A 27849-nucleotide genomic window follows, 5' to 3' on the forward strand; every position below is an offset into this window, starting at 1 on the left:
ACTGAGGCGCCCTGGCAGAGCTGTGGGGGGGGAGAGCTGGGGGAGCGGGGGGCTGTGGATCGGACTGAGGTGCCCTGGCAGAGCTGAGCGAGGGGGGGAGAGCTGGGGGAGCGGGGGGCTGTGGATCAGACTGAGGCGCCTGGCAGAGCTGGGCGGGGGGGAGCGCTGGGGGAGCGGGGGGCTGTGGATCAGACTGAGGCGCCTGGCAGAGCTGGGCGGGGGGGAGCGCTGGGGGAGCGGGGGGCTGTGGATCGGACTGAGGCGCCCTGGCAGAGCTGGGCGGGGGGGAGCGCTGGGGGAGCGGGGGGCTGTGGATCGGACTGAGGCGCCCTGGCAGAGCTGGGTGGGGGGGAGCGCTGGGGGAGCTGGGGGCTGTTGATCGGACTGAGGCGCCCTGGCAGAGCTGGGCAGGGGAGCTCTGGGGGAGCCGGGGGCTGTGGATTGGACTGAGGCGCCCTGGCAGAGCTGGGCAGGGGGAGCACTGGGGGAGCGGGGCGCTGTGGATCGGACTGAGGCGCCCTGGCAGAGCTGGGCGAGGGGAGCGCTGGGGGAGCGGGGGGCTGTGGATCGGACTGAGGCGCCTGTCAGAGCTGGGCAGGGGGAGCACTGGGGGAGCGGGGCGCTGTTGATTGGACTGAGGCGCCTGGCAGAGCTGGGCGGGGGGAGCACTGGGGGAGCGGGGCGCTGTTGATCGGACTGAGGCGCCTGGCAGAGCTGGGCGGGGGGAGCGCTGGGGGAGCGGGGGGCTGTTGATCGGACTGAGGCGCCCTGGCAGAGCTGGGCGGGGGAGCGCTGGGGGAGCTGGGGGCTGTGGATCGGACTGAGGCGCCCTGGCAGAGCTGTCGGGGGGGGAGCGGGGGACTGTTGATCGGACTGAGGCACCTGGCAGAGCTGAGCGAGGGGGGAGCGCTGGGGGAGCAGGGGGCTGTGGATCGGACTGAGGCGCCCTGGCAGAGCTGTGGGGGGGAGCGCTAGGGGAGCGGGGGGCTGTGGATCGGACTGAGGCGCCCTGGCAGAGCTGGGCGGGGGAGCACTGGGGGAGCGGGGCGCTGTGGATCGGACTGAGGCGCCTGGCAGAGCTGGGCGGGGGGAGCACTGGGGGAGCGGGGCGCTGTTGATCGGACTGAGGCGCCCTGGCAGAGCTGGGCGGGGGGAGCACTGGGGGAGCGGGGCGCTGTGGATCAGACTGAGGCGCCCTGGCAGAGCTGGGCGAGGGGAGCGCTGGGGGAGCGGGGGGCTGTGGATCGGACTGAGGCGCCCTGGCAGAGCTGAGCGAGGGGGGAGCGCTGGGGGAGCAGGGGGCTGTGGATCAGACTGAGGCGCCTGGCAGAGCTGAGCGACGGGGGAGAGCTGGGGGAGCGGGGCGCTGTTGATCGGACTGAGGCGCCTGGCAGAGCTGGGCGGGGGGGAGCGCTGGGGGAGCTGGGGGCTGTGGATCAGACTGAGGTGCCCTGGCAGAGCTGGGCAGGGGGAGCGCTGGGGGAGCGGGGGGCTGTGGATCGGACTGAGGCGCCTGGCAGAGCTGGGCAGGGGGAGCGCTGGGGGAGCGGGGTGCTGTTGATCGGACTGAGGCGCCTGGCAGAGCTGGGCGGGGGGAGCACTGGGGGAGCGGGGCGCTGTTTATCGGACTGAGGCGCCCTGGCAGAGCTGGGCAGGGGGAGCGCTGGGGGAGCGGGGGGCTGTTGATCGGACTGAGGCGCCCTGGCAGAGCTGGGCAGGGGGAGCGCTGGGGGAGCGGGGGGCTGTTGATCGGACTGAGGCGCCCTGGCAGAGCTGGGCGGGGGGAGCACTGGGGGAGCGGGGCGCTGTGGATCGGACTGAGGCGCCCTGGCAGAGCTGGGCGGGGGGAGCGCTGCAGGAGCTGGGGGCTGTTGATCGGACTGAGGCGCCCTGGCAGAGCTGGGCGGGGGGGAGTGCTGGGGTAGCTGGGGGCTGTGGATCGGACTGAGGCGCCCTGGCAGGGCTGAGCGAGGGGGGAGAGCTGGGGGAGCGGGGGGCTGTGGATCAGACTGAGGTGCCCTGGCAGAGCTGGGCAGGGGGAGCGCTGGGGGAGCGGGGGGCTGTGGATCGGACTGAGGTGCCCTGGCAGAGCTGGGCAGGGGGGAGCGCTGGGGGAGCGGGGGGCTGTGGATCGGACTGAGGCGCCCTGGCAGAGCTGGGCAGGGGGGAGCGCTGGGGGAGCAGGGGGCTGTGGATCGGACTGAGGCGCCCTGGCAGAGCTGGGCCGGGGAGCGCTGGGGGAGCTGGGCGCTGTGGATCGGACTGAGGCGCCCTGGCAGAGCTGGGCGGGGGGGAGCGCTGGGGGGGTGGGGGGCTGTGGATCAGACTGAGGCGCCCTGGCAGAGCTGTGGGGGGGAGCACTGGGGGAGTGGGGGGCTGTTGATCGGACTGAGGCACCCTGGCAGAGCTGGGCGGGGGGAGCGGGGAGCTGTGGATCAGACTGAGGCACCCTGGCAGAGCTGGGCGAGGGGGGAGCGCTGGGAGAGCGGGGGGCTGTGGATCAGACTGAGGCGCCCTGGCAGAGCTGGGCGAGGGGGGAGCGCTGGGAGAGCGGGGGGCTGTGGATCAGACTGAGGCGCCCTGGCAGAGCTGGGCGGGGGGAGCGCTGCGGGAGCCGGGGGCTGTGGATCAGACTGAGGCGCCCTGGCAGAGCTGGGCGAGGGGAGCGCTGGGGGAGCGGGGGGCTGTGGATCAGACTGAGGTGCCCTGGCAGAGCTGGCCTGCCCCGTGCTTGTCTGTGACATTCCTACTGTCTCTCCTGCTGGAGTTGGTAGTCGCTCACTAAAAGTCACCGAAGCATGAAGGTTTTACAAACGATGGTTCAGCTCAACTTCGAAGAGCATGAGCTTGGCTAGCGGGAGAAGAACTGGGTTCTGCTTGGGCACGCTGCTCACACAGAGCTCCTGAAAGAGAAGAATATTTTTGTGGGTAGGAGACTGGCAGGCTGCTAACGCCCGTTCGCCCCACTCGGCGGGGGGGCAAGGGGGGTCCGTGCCCCAGTTAACTCTGTGTCTTTCTCCCCCTAGCTGCTGGAGGTGAACAAGCAGTGGGATCAGCACTTCAGGTCCATGAAGCAGCAGTACGAGCAGAAGGTACCTCCTAGGTGTCAGCCTGGGTCACGCAGTTTGCTTGTGGCAGATGCTGTGTATGCACATGTCTCAGAGGCGAACATGTGCCCTGTGTTTGCAGGGAGCAGCGTGGGGGCTACTCGGGTATCCCCAGCCCCTTTAGTGCACCCGTCTTTCCCCAGCCTCTCTCCCCACCCAAACAGCCGTTCGTTCCCCCTCCGTCCATGCCAGCCGAGGCATGCCGTTCTCATCTTCACCCTGGTATCAGAGCCCATCTCTTTCCCTTGGAACCTCCTGTTTCATGCATGCCTCGGGTGGGGAGAGGCAGCAGAAGAGGCTCTGGGAAGTTTTACGTTAAAATGCAGGTGGGGGTGGGTGGGCAAATAGGGGTGGGGGTTGCACCTCTGCTGTGCACAACCAGCTGCGGGCAGCGCTGCGTTCCAGACGGTCACGCGGCCGCCCTGTCCCCCGGCAGATCACGGATCTCCGCCAGAAGCTGGCGGACTCCCAGAGGGCGCTGAGTGAGCTGGAGGCAGAGCGGGAGCCGAAGCAGAGGGATTTTGATCGCAAGCTTCTCCTGGCGAAATCCAAGATTGAGGTGGAGGAGGTGAGTCCTGCCGGGGGGAGTGCTGTATCCTCCCCGCACCCAGGAGCTGGGCAAAAACCAGGCACTTGTGCGTTGGCTTCCTCTTGCCACAGTAACCCTGGCTCTTCCCAGCATATCGTCTCCCTCTGGCTCCTGAGGTATCTCCTGAGCCAGGCTTCTTCGGCCGAGTCAGAGCCCCTGTGGTAGCAGAATGATTGACCAAACTCTGGGCCGGGGCAGTGGGGAGAGATGGGGCATGTAGCTCTCCTCCAGGCTCTGTGAGGACACAGCGACCCTTCTGCATGCCGCGCCTTGGAGCAGCGGGCGGGCCCCATGCAGGGTCTCTGGGGGCACTCTGCCTCCCAGCGTAGTCAAACTCCCCCGGATGGGAGTGAACGGTTGGAAGGAGACTGCGTCCTGTCAGGCCCCAAGAACCGGGCTGCCACTCGCCCTGCAGCACCAGAGCTGATGGCCTCCATGGGGCCTGATAAGCAGGAGTAGGCCCATCTCACTGCTTTCAGGCTGACAAGCCCAGCTGGTGTGCGGTGGTGGGAAAGAGGGTCAGACTCAGGGAAATGTCTGCTGGGGGTGGGGGGAAAGAGGCTCTGAAATCTGCTGAGCCCTCCAGAGGGGCCAGCTCTACTAGAGGGGAGGGCAGAGAGGTCTGACTAGACTCCCTTCTGCTGAGCCACGGCCGTGCAAGAAGGCACCTTCCTGATGGGAGCAGAGGTGCTGTTCTCTGTGCTCCCCGGCGCTTGAACCGAGGGATGAGTCTTCCTGTCTCACACCCCGCTCTGCCACCTGGCTTCTCCCACCCGTCACGCCCAGGGAGAGAACAACAGGCCTGGGCGGAAGGGCGGTGGGTAACATACGACTGCTCCTTCCTCTGACCTCCCTGCCTCTTGCTCTTTCAGGCAGAAAAGGAGAGGCTGGCTGGGGAGGTGAGGGATCTGAAGCAAAGAATCAGGTTCTTGCAGGAGCAGCTGGCACCGGTCACCAAGCAAAGGGAATACCAGGAGAAGGAGATCCAGAGGCTAAACAAGGTGGGCAGCCTGGCAGCGCCCATCCCTGGTCACCCCAGATAAGCCTTTGGTTTCCAAGGGCCTGTTGAAACAGGTGTGCCTGTACCTATGGCAAAGTGCAGATCCCCTGGCTCCCTGGGCACTGGCTGCACCTCGTATCCAATGCACTGTGCCTCAGAGCAAGGCAGCGGCTGCCCCGTTTCGTCCCCCTCCTCCCAGCTGGGCAGTAAACCCAGAGCAGCTGCTCCCTGTCCTGCCTTCCTAGCCAAGATCTTTCACAGAAATACCTCCTGGCCACTGCAGTGCCAGAGAGCAGCGGCCCGGGGAGATCTGCGGTCCCCGAGAGGGGGGAGTGCCAATGTTCTAGGAATTGGCTGAGCTGACAGAAGAAACGTTTCTCCCCCCATGGGAAGAGTCTCTGATGGAATCTGCCTCGCTCAGGGGTGCATGCACGCACCCCGCCAGGGGATTATGGGAGGGCCTCCGCTCAGGGCTCCATCAGACAGTGTGCGGGCAGCTGGGGGCACTTCAGCTCATCGGTTGGTAGCTGCAGGTCGCCAGGGTCCTAGATTGAGCCTGTGCTGACAGTGTACAGGCTGCATGTTGCAAGCGCAGCTGCGGGGAGGGCCTGTCTCTCTTTTGGGGATGGGGCATTACAGGGGAATTAGCCCTTTGTGGCACTTGGCTGGCAGATACCCCTTGTGCATCAAGCCTGCCTCTGCTGGTGTTCTGGATACCAGCCTGCCCCTCCTCAAACCCATCCTGCCTGTCTCTGGGTTTGAGCCCTCTGTCTGTTCTGGCTGACCTGCCCCTCGCCGCTCCCATGTCTAAATCCTGGAGGGACACAGCCATGCCCTGAGCAGGACGAGCCGGAGGCTTTGCCCTGACATCCCGCGGCAGCGGCAGGCACGTCTCGCTGTTTGATAGTGACCGGGGCTCTGTTCGGTCCTTAGTTTCACCCCTGGCTTGTCTAAGGGGTGATGTGGGGAAGGGAGGGCCAGTGACAACTCCCGGATTTTCCGGGAGGCAGAAAGGTGGGGATTTTGTTTCTTTTAATCAGCAGTCGGAGCAGGAGAGGAGAAAGGGCCTGGGTGGTGGCTGTGCTCTTCACCATGTTCACTTGGTTTGTCTGCACTAACTCTGGATATCTGTTGTTCCCGGGCTGCCTTCTCAGCCCCCTTCCAGCTGGGCATGTGCCCCACTGCTCTATGCACTCTAATGGTGCCCTCTGTCCCCCTCCACCCTCAGGCCCTGGAGGAGGCCCTGAATGTCCAGGCCCCTGCTCCCACCCCTCCTGCACTCAGTAACGCCACGGAGCCAGGCGGAAGCATGAGACCACACGAGCTGCTGACCCAGAACGAGCTCCTGAAGCAGCAGGTAAGGAGGGATCGTGGCTCTTTTCTCTCACTCTAGCTCTCTGGGCTAGCTAAGGCTGCAGAGAGAGCCTTAACGCAGACCCTGGGAAGGGTCTCGGGTATCTGAGCAGGTAGCCCCAGCCTTCTCTCTGCTTAAAGGGCCAGATTCTGCTTGGATTCTCACCAACATGGTCAGCTGGGGAGCAATTAGGTTGACGTTCCTCTAGCTTTACTCTTGTGTAACTGGGAAGAGGCTGTAAGGAACGGCATTGGTGGTATCTGACCGTGGCCCCATCCAGGCCTCGGCTGGAAGTGCCTATGACAGGGAGTGTCATTGAAGGACACACAGCGGGGTGCCAGGTCTGACATGGGCTCGCACTGTTGGGGGTGTATCTCTAAGGCTCGGTGTGAATTCTTTGGTTAGCTTGGCATGAAGAATTTCAACGTGCGCTCCCAGGGAGGGCGCCTCCCCTGCCACACCCTGGGCCCTGCGGGAAGTGTCTGACAGGGCCCGGTGACCCTCTCTGCCTCTTCTGTCTGCCAGGTGAAGATCTTCGAAGAGGACTTTCAGCGGGAGCGGCGCGACAGGGAGAGAATGAACGAGGAGAAGGAAGAGTTGAAGCAGCAGCTGGAGAAACTTAAGAAACAGTTAACAGTCTCCAACAACCAGGTAGGGCAGTTGGGTGAGGAGTGGGGGAGTCATGCTCAGAATGCTCTGTGCTCTGAAGCTCACGTCAAAAGGTGTTTTGGGGGCAGGGGAGACAAGTCCGCCCCGAGCCTTCAGCTCTGCCACGTGATGGCATCTGCTATGTGTATGGATGCATTGAGACAGCCAATGCTGGTAGAACTGACTGGGTACAAGTGAAACCCACTGGCAGATGGAGCCGGATCTCGCAGCACGATCCTTCCCTGACCCCTGTTTGTGCCAATCGGCCAGCGAGCTGGGTCTTTGCCTCCTGGCCCTCGGGGGATCTAGCCCTTCAGTGTGTGGTGTGGGCAGTTTGTTTACTGCTCCACACAGATGGGATGGAGGTGAAGGCCGTGCCAGCTGGAGAAGGGGAACTCGTGTGGGAGAAGCTGGCAGTTTCCATAGTGCTTTGGGGTCAGCAGGGGCTGGGGAGCAGAGACAAACACAGCAGACATGTACATTCATAGTGTGCGGGGCCCTGCGATCCCAGGTGCAGCCCCACCTATGATGACGATAGACCTGTGTCCCCAGCGCAGGAAAGTTTGTGTCAGCTAGCAGCGTTCAGGTCTGCACTCCCCCCGACTCAGCTGAGCCCCAGTTCAGGTCCCCATTCCCCCCGACTCAGCTGAGCCCCCTTGCTTCGCGATGTGTGTGGGGGAGGTACGCGACGAAGGCCTCCTGTGAGCCCTGGCTTCCCACCAGCCCCGAGGGTTGGTCACTAAAAGGTTATTGAGATTAAGTTGTTTTCTTGCCTCTGCTGTGGCCTACAGCCAGCTCCCCCTAGCCTTGGGGAGCTTCGTGCTGAGCAGGGTGGGCGATGCAGGGTGGTTTGGGCCTGTTGTCAGTGAGATTTTAAAGATCTCTTCTCCTCCCGAGCCGTCTCCTCCATCGCAGCCCTGGGCAGCAGCTGTTTGAGCTGCTCTCTGTTTGAAGAGCTGCAGAAGCTGCCCCCTCGGGGAGATTTGGGGCTGTCCCCCACTTTCCCTCTTGCCCCGGCACGCAGCCCAGCCGGTCAGCAGCTCTCGGGGCAGCAGGTGGTGGGAGACCCACAGGAGCATCGGGGGCACCAGGCAGGGCTTCGGTCAGTGCTGATGAGGTGGCTTTAGGTGCTTGGCCCCGAGGGAGCCCCCCCCGCATTTGAACGGGAGCTGCCAAAATTCCCTTGCCTTTTGGGCCGTAACCCCCCGCAGGAAACGAGCAGCCACCCGCTGCCAGTGCCCAGCGCCCGTGACCCAGGTTGCGGATTTATTTTAAAGCCCCCCTGGGATCATGCTAAGGACAGACTGGCATCTGCCCAGCGAGGGTGGGGGCAGTGGGTGCGTTCGGTGCTCTGGCTCGGGGCCCCAGCGGGGCTGTCGGTCGCTGCTACCAGGTCTGCTGGGCTGCCCTGCCCTCGGTGGGCAGGAGTTCTCTCCGGCGCCTGCCAGCGTCCATGGGTGGGGGCCGGTGCTGTGCGACACTGCGGCAAGTCCCCTCTCGGTTCTGACCCCGCCTCTCCTCCAGCTGCGGCTCTTCAAGGACGACTGTCAGAGAGAGAAGGAGGAGAAGGAGAAACTGAAGAAGCTGCTAAAGCAGCACAAGCAGGTATGGAGGGTGGTGGGCGGAAGCAGCTCTCCCCTCTTGGGGACGGGTTGTTGGCCAGAGCAACGTGGGCCCCCGTGGGAAGGGGAGCAGCGTAGGCCAGGCTACCCTGGGGGTTCGGGGCCCTGGCTGTAAAAACCCGTACAGCTGCTAGGGAGGCTAAGAAATCAGAACGTGTGCCGGAGTTACCGGTGCCCCCGGCTCAGAGGGTGTGTCGGGGCGTGGCTGGTGTGGGGGGGGCGTCTAGCCATAGCACCACTGAGGTTGCTCTAGGTGATGCTGGGGACTGAACCTGCCCTTGGCTGGTGCTGGGATCAGAGGACATGAAGGGACCTTACAGGCACCTTTGCCTCAGCCTAGGATCTTGTGCCAAGTGCATCTCGGCCAGAGCCAAGGATCAGGGCTCGTGGTGCACAGATGCTACAACGATGGGCACATTTGACTTGCACAGATGGGCGGAAGGGGGTCTGTACAAGCTGGGCTGTCTTGGCTTTGCTCCTGAATCTGCCTGTCTGCCTCTTGCAGGTTTCTGGAGAGAGGTTGCACCCAGAGCCGGTCCCGGGGCCTCTTGGCCCTGGCTGCCCCATGTACCAGTTCCAGTATAGCCCTCCAGTGCCCCACCACGTCTACCATGGCTATGAAGACTGGCATCAAATCCGGTACCCACCTTCAGCAATGCCGGGCGACCATCCACCAGTGCAAAACTTCCACCACTTCCCTCCTGTGAGTACCCTCTCGGGAAGACATAAGGATGGGCCAGGGTGGGGAGCCATCCTGTAACCATCTCTGCTCCTTGCACGCACCTCCCAGCCTCTCCTGCAGCGTCTGGATGTGTTCCAGGCAAGGCGGTTCCTGTCACACAATCCCCAGGTAGCAGCATGGCCACCTCCTTCCACCCAACCCCCTGCCAGCTAAGTGTAGGCCACTGCCCACCCACTCGCTATGGGTCTCATTCCTTATCCCGGAGGGAGTGCAGCTGTGCACACACAATGTGTGTGTAGACAGCATGACTGTGTGCACAAGTCAGGGACTACACGCACAAAAGACTGATCCGGGCAATTTGCGCACGCTGCTGGTGGTCCACACTTGGTATGTGACTTAGTGGCAGAGCCAGGGGTAGCCCTCAGGAGTTTGTGGCTCATGATTCCATGATCCATCTGGTGGACTCGGACCACTGATGAACTAAAATGTCTATGTTGGTATGTCTTACCTCTCCCCCATCTATCTGTCTAGGTGCTTATCTGGCCCCCAGCACTAGAATATCTGAGATCCTCACATTCTTTAATGCATTTATCCCTGGGAGACAGGGAGAGTCTGTTACCCCATTGTACAGAGGGAAACGGAGGCACCAAGAGACTGCGTGACTTGCCCAAGGTCACCCAGGAAGCCTAGTGGAGCAGGGAATTGAACCTGAGTCTCCCAAGTCTTGGGCCAGGGCCCTAACCACTGGACTATCCTTCCTACGTCCCCTTCTTCCTCCTGCCAAGTTGTTCTGTACAGAATCTGAGACCTCCTGTTTCATGCCCTCTCTCACGCTGCCCGTTCCTCACTCTTCCTTTCAGCCAGAATACACCTGGCGCCCACCTTGTGCTGTGTCAAGGACCCAGAACTCCCAAGCAGTGGAGGGAGTGAAACCGCTGTCCAAGGAAGCTGGTAAGGAAACGCGGCTCTCACACGCCAGGGGTTACTTTCCTTCCACTGAGACTGGCGCTGCGTGAGAACCCCGGACAGCTGCCGTTCAGGTTGCGGCTCAGAAGGGCACTGAGTACTGCAGCGCATTGAGGCAGTGGGCTTGCACCTTCAAATCCCATCTGTCACCAGCTTGGCATTGGTTTGTCCATGTCAGAGACCCGCTGCAGGAGGAGGATCCGGGGGCTGTAGTGGAACAGACCGAGGTGCTTTGGGAGAGTGGGGTGTGGGGAAGCTTGCACGCTACTCCCTTGTCCTCACTGGGCCTCACCTCTGCCAGTGCTCAGCCCCAGGAGCGTGGGAACACCTGTCTCAAAGTTGACAGTAAAGTTCACTAAAAGCCTGAGATGGCCCCCGACTGCCCAGCATGTGGGAATAACACGGGATGCTGTTGTGATCCGTTTAAAAATGGCTCTAAATAGCAGGTGTGCAAGGAGACCGGAGCGATACTTACGCGATGTGGGTGTGCTTTCTGTCTTTCAGAACCTGCAGGGCTTGGGTTACCAAAAAACCAAAGGCCGGTTTAGCTGTGGGCTAATGTCAGAAGAAGAGTGGGGCAGGGAGTGTGCACGCCTGTGTGTATATAGAACCTGCCTCCTGCTAGTTATCCCTGTTCACACACTCTGTATATAACAGCAGAGCCTTGACGGGCTGGAATGCCTCCCTCGGGAGCTGCTGAAGAGCGAACGCCCCGTGCCCTTAGGAGCTGCTGAGGAGCAAGTAGCGCGAGGGCTTCCCTGGAATCCCAACTGGGAGCCCTGCCTACAGGGGTTGTGCAAATGGCCATGCGTGGTTATCTTGTTCCTAGTCACGTCGCTTTGGTTTTAATTTGATTCCCAGCCTTCCTTCCTTCCTTCCTTCTTCAGCTAAGAGGGGAGCTTGCGTTCTGCAGCAGCCTCCCATTCCCTACATTTCAACAGTCTTCAGTGGAGGATTTTCCTGCAGCCTGGTTTTGTATTGTAACATGTTTGCTGGCTGACCCTAGAGACTTTTCCCGTCGAATAGTGTAGGTGGGAGAACCGCCCCTATACAATCCCATGACAAGCAGAGCTCTGTACAGGGAGGCCTGCTGAACAGACGTCTGGTACCCTGGATAGATGGGTGGGGGAGAGGGTTTAATTGTGTGTGTTCTTTTCATAGTTAAAAAGAAGCCAAGCTGAAGCTAAACTGAATCCATTGGTTCATATCATTTACCTGCGAACACTCTCTAGGACTAAAGTGAGCGCTCTGGCTTGAATGGCTTTTAAAGTGTCCCGAGTCCAGGGGCCAAATGTAAATGTCTCTCGACTCTCCATTGAAACTCTGGAATGTAGAGCTTGCACCATGTAGATACTGCCCAGGCCTCTGTACATACATATACATACACGCTCGCTGTCTAGATAAGATGTGGCAACCCTCATTCTCTTATTAGATTGACCTCACAGTCCAGTCTCTGAGTTATCAGGGAGCCACAGGCCTATGGTGTGCAATAACCCTGCCTTTATTGCTCCCAGGGAGCAGGCTGTGAACTTTGCCCCTCTTCTCCCACATCCCCAAAGCAGAGCTGATGAGCCGCCTTTTAGTAATGAGCTAATATTTTAGGGCCTGATTCAGCAAAGTACTTTAAACACATGTCTAACATCAGATGCACTTTGAAGTCCGTGGGACCTCTCACCTGCTCAAAGGCAAACGTGTGCTTAACTACCTTGCTGAACTGGGGACCCGAGGGAGAGGAGGAAAACCTGATGGAAGTAGCAAACAATAGACAAGAGTTGTTTGTGGGCCCAGGCAGACCTGTTCTTCTCCGTCCTGTTTTATCCCACTGCAACATGCCCCTGGGCTTGCCCTGCTCCGCAGACTCCCCGGGGTAGCTGTTGCAAGCCCTGATTGCAGGCAAAGTGCTGGGGTATGCTGAACCGGAGGCTTTGAGTACTTGCTGTTTAGTACCTGCAGTGGCTTTGAAGGGGTGATAGATCTTCCAAAGAAAAAAATAACAATGAAACAAGGTCTGAGGACAGGAAAGGAATGGCCAGGGTTCTGATCCCTCGGGTGCTGGGGAGTTCCCCTGTGGTCTCCCTGAAGAGGCTAACGTGTCTGTTCTTATGCGTGCGTATTGTGTGTGCAGTGTACTGTGGTCTGTAATTAATGTGCTGTATGTTAATGTTGACATGCAAATGGTAATGTGTACTTTGGGGGGCTCTTGCCCCTCCTTTCTTGTGGACGTCACTTCCCCCGGTTCCTCCAATTCCCTGTTAACTGCATGGGCTAGTTCTGGGGAACAGTGGGGCAGATCTCTGCCGTTCTCTGTACTGTGAACAATAACCTGAAAGGAAGGGAAGGGGAGAAGAGGAATTTTTCACCCCCATCTGCCCTACAGAGAAAACACCCAGCTCATTGCCCCTCACCCTTTCCTTCCCTACTCCACCTGCTTGGGTTTACTTTCTGGGATGTGAAGGGACTCTGGTCCCCTCCAGATGCTGACCATCCCTGGAAAGGGACTAACCCCATCAGAGGGAGGTGCTGTGAGTCATCATAACCCTGGACATTCGTAGGACACAGGCAGGTAGATTCAGGAAGTGAGCAGTATGGTGGAGCACCCCCAGCTCCCTAAATCACTCACGCGTCGTCAGTCCAAAGCAGGGGTGAAGGCCGGACTCCTATTCTAAGTAGTTTGGGTTTTGTATTGTTTGTGCAGAAATGTGCTTGTCCATACTGGTAGATATTTTAATATAACACCTGTCTGTGTGTACACACCCTCCCCATGATCTCTATTGAAATCTGCTACGTCGACCAGAGGGTGTGAACTTAAACCCCAGGGGAGCTTGCAGTACGGGAGGCCAGCTGATAGCTCTGTCTGTTCGCTGACTCTGCACTGCACGTATTGCAGTCCATGGGGTGCATTCGCCCACCAGCTGTTAACTGGACTGTTGTCTGTGATAACATGGCACCTGTGTCCCCAAGAACCCGTACCTGGCCATCACTGGCATGTGACTTGAGGGTTCAATCTAACAGCGCTGTATTTAGTGAGCTGGCCTCTGTTTGTCTGGTTCATGTCAGCGACCCCATGGGCTTTGCAGGCACTGTTCACACGCACGAAGCAAGCAGGATTTGGCCATGGGTTTTTGAAGACAAGGCTACCAGTGTAACCCAGGCTAATAGAAGCGGTTCCTTGTCCGCTTCTAGTGGCTAGTCCATATGTAGAGATTTGAGTCTGCTTCTGCCTCTGAACTAATGGACCTGCTCTTCTGGCTCAAAATCTGTCCTGCCTGCCGAAGACCAGAGGGAGAAAAACAAAACCCCAGCTCTAGAGGCTGGCTGTACTATTCCTGTGAATACGGCTCTATAGCTTACAGTGAGTGAAGCCTGTAACTAACGTGCGTGTGTGTGAAACGCTCCATGATTTGATCTACCCTGACTTCAGTCACTTAGCTCTGTGGGTCCCCTCAGGTCCTGCTGGCTTCCTGTGACTGTCCAGTTCTGCACCTACCACCCCGTGTCTGGTTTTTTTCAGTGTGGCTCCTAAACAACGCAGCCTCTTGTTCCTTTGTTCTGGTTGCTCCCTGTCCCTTCAGTTCCCTGTTCACATGGGTTAAATCCCATTCCGTACAGCTCTGTATCTAGGCCTGGGTCCATGTAAATCTTGGCTGGTTTCTTGTATGCGAAAAGCCAACCTTGCTCCCGATGAAAACCAGTCTGAAGAGTGATGTCCCCATAGGGGTCTGCCCAGTTTGTATGACTAGCTTGGGCACTGGGATCCAACATTAAAGCTCTAGCTCTGGGCTTCTTTTCTAGCTGCTGGCACTGTGTTTACGACACACGGTAAACCATGCTATTATTGCAGCTGAAAAGGGGTGAGTGGGCTAGTTTTTCTCACCCCAAGCCCCATGGGTTTCCCACATGGAGAAGACCATTTCCATATATTTGGGATGTTTCACCATCCATTTTGCCCAGACATGCTAACCTTTTAAACTGATACAAATCCAGCCACTCAGCCTAGGTTTTGAAATGCACCCTGTATAGCCAATATCCTGGAAAACAATAATATTCCCCCAGGGGCAAACATATACCCCAGAGACGCGTGTACAGATCTATGATACAGGTTGGTTGGTTTGTTTCTGTGCAGAAAAATTATGATGAATTGTAACAATAACTATTCCTTTGCAATACTCCTTAATAAACTATCTGGAGATTTTCCACCCCAGGCATTGTCCACTGTGGGTTTGCTTTGTCTCCTTTTGTTCTCAGAGAGCGGTGATGCCTAGCAAAGGGTTCCTGTCTTGGAACAAAAACAGTGTGTTAGGCTGGCATCCTAAACTGAATTGCCAGCAGAGTTTTGCTCTTAGATTCATAGATATTTAGGTCAGAAGGGACCATTATGATCATCTAGTCTGACCTGCACAACGCAGGCCACAGAATTTCACCCACCCACTCCTGCGAAAAACCTCTCACCTATGTCTGTGCTATTGAAGTCCTCAAATCGTGGTTTAAAGACTTCAAGGAGCAGAGAATCCTCCAGCAAGTGGCCCGTGCCCCATGCTACAGAGGAAGGCGAAAAACCTCCAGGGCCTCTTCCAACCTGCCCTGGAGGAAAATTCCTTCCCGACCCCAAATATGGCTATCAGCTAAACCCTGAGCATATGGGCAAGATTCATCAGCCAGATACTACAGAAAATTCTTGATCACTGTGCTTCTTAACTAGCAATTGCCAAGCTTCCCTGGCCAGAAACAACTCCCTCGTGCCCTACACGCGTATCATCTGCTACTGCAGGGAGCTGATTGGGGTGCCCATCTCCCCACTGTGCATAGGGAATTCAGCTGGGGAGTGTGTGTGGGGGAGTGCTTTTGCATGAGCAGATAATGGGATAGTGGCTGGAGAGGAGGGGGGGGAGGGGTTCCTTTTTTGGGAGAAGAGCTTTCCATGTTGCCCTGGGTCAGGCCTGCTCCTAGCTGTACAGGTGGAGATGGAAGAGCAAGGCACAATGTCACCCCAGCCCCCTCAGCCAGTGTCTGTCCCAGGGTGGACACAGCCCCACTCCGCCTAGGGCTGCCAGTAGGGACCCCCAAGCACTTCCGCAGCCTCAGTGCTTCTTGTGATCACCTGTCCAGCGAGTGGCTTAGATTGAAACAGGAGAGGGAGGGAGCTCTCCCTGCACTGGTGAGTCCAGGACTCTGCCGCAGACTTCCTATGGGACCTTGAGCAAGTCACTTAGTCTCTCTGTGCCTCAGTGCCCCATCTGTGAAATGGGGATTAGAGCACCTGTACTGAGGGCAAGTCTATTGAAGACTGAGGTACTCCATGATGGGGGGGGGCCACAGAAGCACCTATGGCAGGGAAAGGGCTGTGCACTTCTGCCCAAATGTGAGGTCAGAGCCATCTGACTGGGGCGGCTCTGGACCCAGTGTGGGGCCTGCCCCAGTCTGCTCTGCCAGCTGGTGGGGGGCATGGGTGGGTTCAGCCCCATGGCTGAGGAAGGGGAGTCCTTTGATGCTGTGTGGTGGGAGGGTTTGTGATAAACAGGAAGAGGCAGGTTGGACATCAGGTACTGAGAGACAGAGACACCCTCGCTCCCTGGGAGGCTGGGGCATTAGCACCACAGAGCTCTCAACCCAAGCCAGCTGATCCCCTGTTGCTGTCACAAGTAGGGTGAGGACCCCAGGGCCCTGGGTCCCCTGGCACTTGCAGTGTCTCAAGGGCCCTTGTCCATGAGCTCATCTGTGTAGTGTCTCATGCCTGGGATGACAGGAGCTGGTGTTGGAGCCCAGGGGAGAAGGCAATGACTGGGAACCAAGAGCTGGGGCCTAGCAGGATCAAGTGCCAGATGGACTCGCTGGTTCATGCCCTTCCCTCCTGGTTGAAAGGAAACCCCCAAAACGCCTTAAAAACCAAGCGCCTCCTTGAACGTTTGCACAGGTGTTTATTTTGCATTTCTACAGCTCTACACAGGCTGCGGGGGCGTGGGAGGAGAAGCTGGGTTCCTGGGGGAGAGAGGAGAGCGCATCCCTGCACAGGAAACTGCAGAGCAGCTTGAATGCACTGGAAGGGCCACTCTACACCCATGCAGGCTTGGGACAGGTCCACCCTTTGGGGGCTTTCAGACCTAACCTTCATGGTGATGCATTCTCCTAGCACCCAGAGCCCATGCCCTGCTCTCACGCACGCCCAAGATTACACACTAAGCCACAGCAGCTAGAGAGAACTCGCCCTGTAGGAAACTCAGGGCTGCAGGAGAGATTCCAAGGGGCACATTCCAGGTGTGGGAGGCTTTGTGGGGAGGGGTGGGACAATGCACATTATCCAAGCATCCAAGCCCCTCCATCACCGATGGCTCTCCTGCCAGGTCTGGGACAAGAGCAGGAGCAGCCCAACTTACAGGGATAGCAACGGCAAATATACAGCGAGATCAGTTCTAAGGGAGGAGGGCTGGACTGCTAAATAAATAGTGATGGGTGGCTTTCAGCACGAGTCTATTCCTGAGGGAGCAGCAGGGAGGGCTGGTCTCTGTACTTGCAAAGGGTCTTTCGCCTCCACTGAGATTTCCCCTGTCCGTAATTCTCTAGGAAGTGGGAAGCTAGGCTAATAATGAATCTCTCCAGAACGGAACGGGTGGCAGTGGAGAGGGGCAGGTTAAGGATGGCGGGCAGTTGCAGCGTGGGGAGGTGACGCCACCTGGAGAGAGGTGACTGGCATAAATCAAGTGTCATTTTAGGAAACTGTTTCCCCCAAATGTGTTGCAGGACCGGTCTATAGGGAGTGACGGTCAGGGCCTGTCTCTACAGAGTAGCACAAGTGTGCATGCAAACTAGGCTGTAGAGACTGGTACCTTTCCTGGGAGATTCTACCCGTATTGGTGTCATAGCAGAAGGGATTTTGTATCAAGGGATTCAGCTCTTTGGATGCATTGCATGGAGATTTTTGGCTGTGGATAAAGCTTTGAGTCCCACCCCACCCAACCACTGACATCTCTACATTAGTCTTCTCTGATCAGGGGCTGCCTCCTCTGACCAAAGACCTGCCGCTTCATATAATCTATGATGTCATTCTTCACCATGGCCAAGTTTGTCCTGGGGCCCCACCTCATCACGGGCCGCCCAGTCGGGCCAACTAAGAACTTCTCGAAGTTCCACTTGATGTCGTGGATCTTCAGGGGCTCCCAGAAGAGCCTTTTGGGGTCACCGAAGCTTTCCACCACGGGAGGGCAGGAGTTCTGCAAGGAGAGCAAAGGACAAGCATCAATGACACTGTGTGCTGGAAAAGCTAATCTGCCCCCACCTAGTGGCTCCCCAAACCTTGAGGGTTGGGCTCAGGGCAGGGCGTTTGCAGGCACGCACCTTCAGGAAGGTGTAGAACTTCTGCTCCTCTTCCCCGTTCACATCCCCTTTTTGAAAAAGCTGGAAATTCGGGACAAAGCCACCCCCGGGCCGGACGTATCTGAAATCAAAGGGAGAGAAGAGTCAGGTTTTGGTTCAAAGGAGTCTCCGGAGCCCATCTTCACCTAGCATGGAGACAGTGATGAAACTGCTGCTCCTGCCCATACACGCTGCCCAGCCGGCAGAAGCCAGGCCTAACCCATGTGCTAGACACAGCAGCGACCTGGTCAACAGCCAGGCTTGTAAACGGTTTTCTAAATGGTTACTGGTCTACGCGCCCACGCAGGCTGTGTGGGCTGGAACCATTTTTAAATCACTCCTGTGTACTGTCACACTGATGCTGCTTCAGTTGCTGGCGTGATGGGGCCTCAACCGCATTTCCCCGACATCACAAGCAGCAGGGAGGAGCCTGGGCCATGGGGGATGCAGCCTGCAGGGTCAGCACGCAGTTATCAGATTGCAGCAACTGCATCTAAAGGACGGGACCCAAAACCACCTGCTTAGTGGCTGGGGTCAAGCAGGAATGGTCCTTTTGCATTCCTGCCCCACGCTAACTGCACTGGGCTTGGTTCAATGCTGATCTACACACCTGCAGCCCTGTCAGAGACTGTGCGGAACGGCTGGCTGTAATTACCCTGGGGCTTTGCGGGGGTTCAGACACGCAATAGGGAGTCAGTGCCGTTGTTGTTACTGATCTCCAGTGTATCCACTTGACTACGCACTGTTTCCCCCCTCTTCCAGCCCAGGTGGAAGCAAGGGCAGCCACCCTGCCCCCGCCCCTGCAAGGGATCTCAGGCCCCTGCGTCACTCAGCCGTCTACTCACTTCAGCGCGGGGAGGATTTCGGAGTTCTCGCCAGGTTCTTGTTTGCCAAATTGGTTGCTGGGGAAGCCCAGGATGACGAGTCCATGCGGCGCCAGCTCATTCTGTAGTGCATTCAATTCTGCACACAAGAAAACCCAAGCAGAGACAGGTTAGTCACAGCAACAGATGGGAGCTGCTCGCCCGGTGTCTGAGCCGCACGCAGTGTCGCCAAGCAGCCGGCTGGCGTTGGAGATGGCACCCGTTTGTGACAGCGACACACCTGGCTGGGAATCCGAAGCACAGGGGAGGCGGAAGAGGGCTCCAGTTCTGTGCTTCTCCCAGGACTCTCAGGCCAGGATCACTCTGCATCGGTCAGGCCTCAGGGGCAGAAGTCCTGGCATTCTCCGTCAGCAGTAGTGAGCTCTACGCCAGCGCGTCAGCCTCCCCTCAGTCCTCCTAGCAGCAGCACGGGTCTCCTGGGCCTTGGGCCCTGTCTGTGCTTAAATCCCTGCTCATGCTGTCATCTCTCTCTCTCCCTGTCTCCGTTAAAGCATTGTGGCAAAGGGGAATCTCTGGAGCCCAGGCATGCCCTGGCCATGGCTCCTCCGCTCCATCTGCCCCGAACACCCTGATCTGACCCCTGCACCAGTGAGGATTCCCCGCCCCCCCCGCCCCCTCATTGCCACGTCCTCTTTCATTTCACAACCTTCCTTTTCTCTTTGGCCTGCGCCAGGGTACCCCCCACCACCACCACCACCCAGTGTCTTGAGGTGCACAGAGGTGGCTATCCCAGACTCCAGCACAAGTTCCTCCCCCTTCTTCTGGGCAGGGGATCTTACCCAGGTACTGCATGGTGAGTCCTCAGTAGGTAGCCACGTTCACAAAGAGGATCATCTTCCCTTTGTACTTCCCAAAGGGGATGTACTCCTCTCCGTCTATGGTGAGGGCCCCATACCTGTAGATTGTTCCCTCCACCGAGTTGTAACAGTCCACCTGGAAAACAGCCAGGCAGGGCACGTGGGAAGGGGCAGGGCTGGAGAGAGGCAAGGAACAAGGTCTGACGACCAGCGATTAACTAGCTTCTTTAGGTTTTACTGTTTCCCCAAGGAGCTCCACATCTCCCAGTTCCTCTCCTGGCTTCCCCTTCACCCGCTCTGACCAGCAGGGGCCAAGGCACACTGCTGGGATCCTTCGGTGTGGCCACGTTTGGTTCGGCTCAGGCGAGGGAGGAGACAGCCGTGAGGTTCTGATCCGCTTTTGGAGTCTGAACCCAGCCCCCACCACCAACCACTGGGAGGTTTGGATCCAGGGGTGATCTACTTCAATCCTTCCTCTTCCTTTCCTCCCAGTCCTTCTCACCTCCTCCTCAACCCCTGCATCCTGCCTTCACTGCCGCCCTTCCCTTCATCTCCTCCACCTCCTCGCTGGCCTCACAATCGTTACTTCATTCCTCTGCTCCTGTCCTCAGCCTCCTTTCTCCCCTTCTTCTCTTCATTCACATGCTCCCTTAGCTCCTGTCCCCTCCACCCAGCCTCCACCCCTCTCTTCCAAGGAATCTGCAGAGGGGCAACATCCAGTTTAGGGAGGGGAAGGGGCCCAGTGGGACACCATCCCCTGCCCCAGAAAAGGGCTTTGCGATTCCATGCCATTTGGTGCATTCCCAGAGAGAGCAAAGCTCTGGTGACCCACCGGGAAGTGTATGTTCCGGGCCCCACCGTGCGCTCCTCCCCAGAGTTGGTGCAGCCCCATGGCACTCCCTGGAGTGTTGGCCAAGATGGCGGTTGTCACATGGGAAGCTGGGTTAGCCGATATGTTCTACTGGTGAGAGGAAAATCTTTTCCTTGGTTCCCTCTGTTCGAACTCTGCCCTCCGCTTTCATTACACCTCTGCTCCCTGCAAACAGGCCTGGCTTATCGAGGCACGCATTAACAGTCAAGCGGGGGGCACTCTTGGGAGTTAACCCCTAGTTTATATTCTCCTTTGTGTTCTAAAGAGGTGAACCCTAACCGATCCATGGGCGTGCCTCTACCACTCTGGGTCTGCTGCAGATCACATTAAGGGGTAGGATTCATAGGTGCTGGAACTAGGGGTGTTACTGAACCCCCTGGCTTGAAGTGGTTTCCATCATATGCAGGGTTTACAGTTTGAGTCAATGGCTCTCAGCACCCCCACTATATAAATTGTTCCAGCCCCCTGATAGGATTTGTCTCTGACAGCCGTGGCTGGGCTCCGTGGTTCGCCTGGTCAGGGTTTCTCACACAGAGACTCTTCCCAGACCAAATAGCAGCCAGCAGCCAATGCCGGGCTCTCGCATGGTGTGCTCATCCCCCTGGAGTCTCAGAAATCGGGTTTGACGTGCACCGGCCTCCCACCCAGCGCCTCTGACTTTCCAGGGCTGCAGCTGCTAGCGTGTTTATTCCACCCAAGCAGCAGCCACAGAACCACAGGTGGGGAGGGGAAAGGACCAAAAATAGCCACAGTATGTCAACAGTGTCAACCCTGTGCCTCTTTCTACTGCTGCTCGCTCCTGCGCAGGGAGAGGAGCTGACCCGCTCATGCTGGCCCCTCTGCTTCTTCTGCAGGGATGGGAGAGGAAGGGCCTTAGAAAGGAGGTGGTGCTGGCTGCCCCCTCCTGTACGTGTAAGAAGGGCCAGGGGAGATTGCTCAGTAGAAGGATTGCTGTCCGAGGGATTTACAGTGGCTTGCTACTCCTCACTGCCTGGCTCCTGGCTGAGTATCTGTCACCTAGAAACAGACTGTTACTAGGATCCCACTCAGCCATGTGTGTCAGGTGGAGCCGCTGGCTCACAGAGCGGGGAGCCAAACTGTGCCCCAAGGTGGCCCAGGCTCCCTGTTCACCAGGAGAGATTTAGAGAGACACATAGAGGGGAAGAGACCTTTCTCATCAAGATGAAAAACAAAAGCAAGTCTAGCGGCTCACCTGGCAGGGGAAGGGCCCTGGCAAGAGAGACTACCTGCCCCAGTCCCTACAGCTCCCCAGAGGGTCTCAGGAAGGGAAACCTGCTCCTGCAGACTCTAGGATTGAAATGCCAAGCACACAGCCCATGGACCGGATCTGGCCTATAGGATGGGTTCCAATTCTTCTTATGTAAGCATGAAGTGCCTAGCCCTTCAGGCTGTGAAGGAAACCTTCCCACAGTGACCTGAGTGTAACCAATGCAGAATGGATTCCCTGTGTCTGAAACAGCAGCTCTGGGAGGCATGAACGCCCATTCACCTCAATGAGGTGTTAACTCTTAAGCCTAATGATTATGCTCCAAGACCACAGGTTTTTCCAGTAAGATGGGTCTTGCCAATGTGTGTCTAGTTTATACAATCACAGCAACATAGGGTAACTACCCATGCCAACGGCCAAGCCGACAAAGAGCACAGATTCATAGATTCTAAGGCCAGAAGGGACCATTGTGATCATCTAATCTGACCTTCTCCAATGGTTAATTACTCTCGCTGTTTAAAATGTGCATCTTATTTGCAGTCTGAATTTGTCTAGCTTCAACTTCCCTCTGCTGTGTAGTGATACACCTTTCTCCGCTAGATTGAAGAGCCCATTATTCAATATTTGTAGATGCTTCTAGACTGTAATCAAGTCACCCCTTCACCTTCTCTTTGTTAAGCAAAATAGATTGAGCTCTTTGAGTTTACCACCATTAGGCAGGTTTTCTGATCTTTTAGTCATTCTTGTGGCTCTTCTCTGAACCCTCTCCAATTTGTCACCATCCTTCTTGAATTGTCGACACCGGAACTGGACACAGGATTCCAGCAGCAGTCGCACTAATGCCACATACAGAGGTAAACCCACCTCTCTACTACTCAAGATTCCCCTTTTTATGCATCTGAGGATCGCATTAGCCCTTTTGCCCAAAGCTCACATTCAGCGGATTATCCACCAAGACCCCCAAATCTTTTTCAGAGTCCCTGTTTCCCAGGATAGCGTCCCCCATCCTGTAAGTGTGGCTTACGTTCTTTGTTCCTAGATGGATACATTTACATTTAGCCATATTAAAATGCTTGTGCCCTGTTCATCAAGCGATCCAGATCACTCTGAATCAGTGACCTGTCCTCTTCATTATTTACCACCCCCCCAATTTTTCTGTTATCTGCAAACTTTTATCAGTGATGATTTTATGTTTTCTTCCACACCTTGATAAAAATGTTAAATAGCTCAGGGCCAAGAACTAGACCCTGTGGGACACCACCAGAAACACACCTGTTTGATTAGGATTCTCTGTTACATTTTGAGACCTGTTAGCCAGCTTTTAATCCATTTAATGTATGCCATGTTAATTTTATATCTTTCTGGTGTTTTTAATCAAAATGTTATGTGGTACCGAGGCAAATGGCTTACAGAAGTCTAAGTATATTGCGTCAACATTATCTTTATCAAGCAAAACTGTAATCAAATTTTAAAAAATCAAGTTTTTCTGCTAGGGTCTGTTCTCCGTAAACCCATGCTGAGTTGCATTAATTAAATTACCCTTCTTTAATTCTTATTAATCCAAGGCTTATCAGCTGCTCCATTATCTTGTTTGGGATCTATGTCAGACTGACAGGCCTATAATTACCCAGATGATCCCGTTTACCCTTTTCTTCCAATATTCTGGAACTTTCCCAGTGTTCCAAGTCTTATTAAAGATCAGCTTTAATAGTCCAGCAAGCTTTTCAGCCAGCTCTTTTAAAACTCTTGGGTGAAAGTTATCTGGACGTGCTGACTTAAAAATGTCTAACGCTAGTAGCTGCTATTTAACATCCTCCTGAGATACTAGTGGAATAGAAAGAGTGTTATCATAAAATATGACTACAATATTTGTTTTTTCCCCAAACGCAGAACAGAAATATTTATTGAACACTTTTGCCTTTTCTGAGTAATTATTAATAATTCTACCATTTCCATCTAGTAATGGACCAATACTATTATAAGGATTCTTTTTGTTCCTAACATACTTTAAAAACTCCTTACTGTCCTTAACTCTGCTGGCCATAAATTTCTCCTTGTGCCTCTTTGCTTCCCTTATCGATTTTCTACAATTCGTAGCTTTTGATTTATATTCATTCCTATCTACTTCCCCTTTTCTCCATTTGTTATATATTTTATTATTTTTTAGAGCTGCCTTTACTTCCCCTCTACATCAAAGAAGTGAAGAAATAGTCATGGCTCTAAAACCTTCCAATGTTTGGGGCTTTTGTATGTATAACCTCAACTCTGAACTCCCTGAGTTCTTAAGTTGTTTGCTCAGTTGGCATTTTGGTTCACTTTCGTGTTCTCAGAAGGCAAGATGCACTCAGAGCACTGATACGTGCCAGCTTAATGTCGGTGAACGCGTTTTATATAACCGTAATGTGACTGCTGTTTGCTGTGCTCCTCACAACCATCTCACTGTTGCAGCCCCTGTCTGTCAGATCTATCTGTTGCCTCTCACCATCGTTTTAGAATGTGAGTTCTTTTGGTGGGAGGACCACCATTTCATTATATGTCTTTTGGTGGGGGCCCTGATTCCTGACCAGGGTTTGACATGCTACCTACAGAAGGTGTAGGGGAGACTAAGGATTGCTGCAATAATTGTATCTAATTATCTCATGCAGACTGGCATGCATTTCCCCCATGTCCAGCACTGATGTGTCAGCACACCTGTCTCTCGCACTTCATCACCCTGCAGCCCTTCCTCCCGACACCCTGGGGCATCTAGAATTATCTCCCCCTGCCATCTCCCTCCCAACCTCTGCCAGCAGGAGGGCAAGGCAGCCTCCACACACAGGCGGACAGACAAAACAGGGTTAACAGTGGGAGCCAAACGTTGGTAGCTTTCCCCCTTTCCACCCAGCTCCTCTGATTCAGTCCAAGACGCCACCATCCGGGCTTGTGACATCACAGTCACTTCCCAGGCAATGGATGGGTGATGCAGAGGAGCAGCCAGGAATTATGCAGCACTCAACTCTCACGTAAGCCCTGTTTTGGGAGCTGATAGCCCTGCCAGAGACAAACACCCAGCTAGCCTTCCCCACTGAGCTCTGCCAATGCAACTTAAGTCCTAGGCTTGTGCCCTAACCACCGGACCCTCCTGCCTCCCTGGGCACCTCCCACTGCTCTTCTGATGCCCCTCACTCCGGCCCTACCACCCTCCGCTCCCCGCTAGTCCAGTCCTGGGGCCGGCCTGCGCAGAGCTTGCCAGTCATGTTGACCTGTGTGCTGGCTTCATGACGTGGCCTCTTAGAGATCAAGCTGAGAGCCGCCAGACTTGTTCCCAGTGTAACTTGAACCATGTTTCCAAGCAAGGATCCCTGCTCACTTAAGCAACCAAGACAATGACACTGATTAGATGTCTTCCTCTACGATCCTCAAGCAGCCAGGATCCATGGAATAATCATTCCCAGGGACCCCAGGACTCTGCACACACCAAAAGGAAACTTCACCCTGAAATGGGGTGAGCTGCCACAGCGGTAAGTGGGGAGCAGGGAGAAGAAAAGTCTGTGTCCCTGCACTAACGCCATGTATTTAAATGAGTGAACCCCAGTTAGGCAGAAGGGAAAGAGGGAATCAGCTGAGAGAGGGGAATGAGAAATTACCCCTTTCTCCCTCCAGCAAATCAGTGCATTCCCCATGTTTGCCTGCTGAGATCAGGAATTGGCCCAGACCACGCCCCATAAGGCAAACACCCATTAGAAATGGGAATTCTGCTCCACATTTGTAAACAGGCCCTTTCTGGGGGGAGCTGTTCACCCCAAGCCCTCTGCCCCCCAGCCCAGATCCCAACACACCAGGACTTTGGGGCATTGAAACCCAGATCCAGTTTGGATCCATCTCTCCTGATGAGTGATGGGGAGAGACCCCCCCCCCAGACAGAGATGAAGGATGCCCTTCCGACCCCCACGTGCCCCCTGGGACCCAACAGCATCATGCCAGAGCACCGACCCTGCACGCACACCGTTCTCTGGTGGGATTTCCTCTTACCTTCTGTTTCTCCTCTCCCTGGTTAGGCTGAATTAACCCAGCCAAGAACAAGGGGAAAATCCAAGAGCCTCTGAGTCTGCCCGCCATAGCCGCTGTGGGGGGCAAGCACCCGCTTCTTGCCCCACCGAGCACAGCAGCTGGGTGCCTGGGTCCGGCTGGGCCTGTCCTCTTCCCCACACGCTGCCACCTTCGAGGAGCACCACCCGCAGCAGCAGGGAGAACTAGAAGGCTGAGCTTGAGTCCTCCTAGCCAATCGCAGGGAGGCGGGGATGGCAGGGCTGCTACCAGAGGATTAACCATGTGGGCCCTGGTGAGCTCCAGAGCTGTCTGGGGGCGGGAGAAAGGGGACTGATTGCTTCAGCGACTGGAGAATCGGGACTCAGGTCAGGCGTCCCCACCACCCCCCCATGGCTGGAGCAGTCCGGGTGCAGGGCTTTGGTTCGGCTTATAAAACTAGGGCCCCCGTGCGAAAGTTTGGCTGGGATCTGAGTGCAGATTACAGCCACTTTCCAAAACAGAGGGGAACATGAAACCAAAGAGCATGGGGTGGAGGGGAAGGGAGGTTAACCACGGACCTGGCTGTTATGTAACACGCTACGGGCCTGAGCTCCTGGAGATTAGGATCAAAACAGTGGAGAAATTGATAGCTGTTATTGTGGCCCAGCCCTCGAGTCTCACCCTGGTGATCCCGTTGGACGTGCCCAAGTACAGCCACTGATCAGTTGTATCTCACACACCAAATGGGGCATGAGCAGGGACAACCCAGCGTTCCAACTACAATCCCTGCTACTCACGGGCTAAACACACCACCAGGTGGATAAACCAGCAGAGCGGGAATGGGGTGGGGGTCAAGGAAGATGGGTATGTTCACATGGTAGTGTCAGTGGTTAAAGCAGTCGTTGGGAGCTCCCAAGGGTAGGCGGGGGGGTATAAAATAAAGGCAAATAATCCTGGGAAGGGTTAGAGAACAGCTGGCACTGGCCACTGTCAGAAGACAGGATACTGAGCTAGATGGACCTTTGGTCTGACCCAGTCTGGCCGGTCTTATGTATAACTGAATGGAAGGACCAAGGCATTCCAATTCCTGTTGCCTGGGGGAGCCCAGGGGAAATCCCTGCTGGAGCTGGCAATCTTTTGGTCTCAATTCCCTGTGTTAGGGCCACTTGATGCTGCTCGAGCTCTAAAGCCAGCCAGAGTCCTTGGGACAGAGTGTCCCTCTGGTGACAAAGAAAGAGTGGCTCCTACACCATCCCACCTCTCAGCTGTTGATGTGGGGAGCTGTGGGGGGGAAGAGGGTGTGGCCAGAGCTCCCTGCACCTGTGCTGATCCCCAGCTGCTTGGCAGCCAGTGTAAATTAAAGCACTCCCCAAGCTGCTGCAGTTTACCCAGGGAACTGGGCAGGCAGCGGAAGGTCCCAGCAGCAAGGGCGTGCACACAGTACCTCTCTGCTGTCCTCTGCTCGGGGCGCCCAGAGCCACAGCTGCCAGCACCGTCACAGACACGGCGATGGCACAGATCCCTCCTTAGAGTCACACACAGGCTGCTCCTGCTCTGAGTGGGGAGGGGGATCATGGGAAGGAGCCCTAGTAACACTAGCGAGCCCCATTAAGCCCTAACAGAGGCTGTTCCAGGCCGACACTGACTAACTCACTGTGCGTGCTTTCATCTGGTCCACAGCCTGCAGTTCTGGGGCTGCCCATCCATAGCAGCTGGGGGTTCTCTCCAGGGGACAGCTGGCTTCTGCCCTCTGCTAAACAGAGACTCCTTGGCTCCTAACCTTTCCTTCGCGGCCTGCTTTCCACTCCCCACTGATGCCGTCCCTGAGTTTTCAGCAGCATCTGGGAATGCTGGGATTATTAATGAAGTGCCTGTCAAAGCTGGGCGGCTCTGTTTACACGCTGGGTCCCTGCTGGATTGCGGTGTGGCTAGAGAAGACAATCCAGTGAACACGGGCCTGGGAACAACCCCACCCTTGTTCACTTCTGAGCAGAAGCAGGGTGGGTGGGATTGTCCCTGGAGGGCTGGTTGAGTTTGGGTTTTGCCAGGTGGCGTCTGGAGACCGGGGTCTGAAACCCCAGGGTTCGGGGGAAATTGTACAAATGGCTCCAGGTTGGGGCTCCTTTCCATTTTACAGACTTGTTTGGGTGGGGCTGGGGGTTTCATAGGAGGGACGTGGTTCCACTGCTCATCTGTGTCTCTGTGATCGGGCCACGAGGTCACACGGGTCAGACCCCCCCTATGCTGACATGTAGCCCAGTCCCAACATCTCCACTACGCTTCCAGCCACTGCAGTGACTCAGGCAAGTAACCCCTCTGTTCTCCACCCCCAGCCCTTCTGCTGTGTGGCTCACAGCCCCCTCCCCACCGAGGGGTCAGAAAAGGGTCCATCTGGGCACTAGGAGACCAGAAAGCCTGGTCAGCAGCTGGAACCCATTAGGGCCCCTTTAAAGGCTGCCTCTCAGCAGAGCAAAGGCTTCAGGAGCAGGTGCTCTGATGGGGGCAGCTGGGGTTAGACTCCTTTCTCTCGCCTAGGGATGAGTTACTAGTGGGACTGGCTAATGCAGGCTGGGGTGGGGGTCAGGAATTCCTTTAAGCTGGGCCGCAGGAAGGCTTGCCCTGGGAGCCTCAGTGCATGAGGAGCTGCTCTCTAGGGAGCTTCGGCAAACACATGCAAACCTGGAACTGGATCGGTGTCGGGAGACAACCTCCCAGTCCCCCAAGAATACACCCCTCTGCCTCCCCA

The 27849-nt window shown here is 56.5% G+C and overlaps 2 protein-coding genes across 4 annotated transcripts in view; one reads left to right on the forward strand and one right to left on the reverse strand.

Annotated features, from left to right (window-relative positions):
* Nucleotides 1-14167, forward strand: part of TNIP1 (TNFAIP3 interacting protein 1) — a 44227-nt gene extending 30060 nt beyond the window's left edge. For 2 of the 3 annotated variants that reach the window (XM_074960277.1, XM_074960278.1), the window contains exons 10-18: nucleotides 3027-3092; nucleotides 3544-3675; nucleotides 4569-4697; nucleotides 5925-6053; nucleotides 6576-6701; nucleotides 8223-8303; nucleotides 8826-9023; nucleotides 9863-9953; nucleotides 10473-14167. In XM_074960277.1, coding sequence (XP_074816378.1) covers nucleotides 3027-3092; nucleotides 3544-3675; nucleotides 4569-4697; nucleotides 5925-6053; nucleotides 6576-6701; nucleotides 8223-8303; nucleotides 8826-9023; nucleotides 9863-9953; nucleotides 10473-10516 — 996 coding nt within the window. In that variant the 3' untranslated portion in view covers nucleotides 10517-14167. The remainder of the gene's footprint in view (nucleotides 1-3026; nucleotides 3093-3543; nucleotides 3676-4568; nucleotides 4698-5924; nucleotides 6054-6575; nucleotides 6702-8222; nucleotides 8304-8825; nucleotides 9024-9862; nucleotides 9954-10472) is intronic. The other variant, XM_074960279.1, reaches the window with a different exon arrangement.
* A 1707-nt stretch (nucleotides 14168-15874) lies between these two features.
* Nucleotides 15875-25349, reverse strand: GPX3 (glutathione peroxidase 3). Its single transcript, XM_074960280.1, has 5 exons — nucleotides 25107-25349; nucleotides 18979-19132; nucleotides 18161-18278; nucleotides 17298-17397; nucleotides 15875-17173 (listed from the first exon to the last, which is right to left on the reverse strand). Exons 1-5 carry the CDS (start codon nucleotides 25191-25193, stop codon nucleotides 16937-16939), a joined length of 696 nt encoding a protein of 231 aa, XP_074816381.1. The 5' UTR covers nucleotides 25194-25349; the 3' UTR covers nucleotides 15875-16936.
* Between the last annotated feature and the right edge of the window lie 2500 nt (nucleotides 25350-27849).

This window comes from Natator depressus, chromosome 8 (genome assembly GCF_965152275.1).
Source record: "Natator depressus isolate rNatDep1 chromosome 8, rNatDep2.hap1, whole genome shotgun sequence".
Taxonomy (NCBI): Eukaryota; Metazoa; Chordata; order Testudines; family Cheloniidae; genus Natator; species Natator depressus.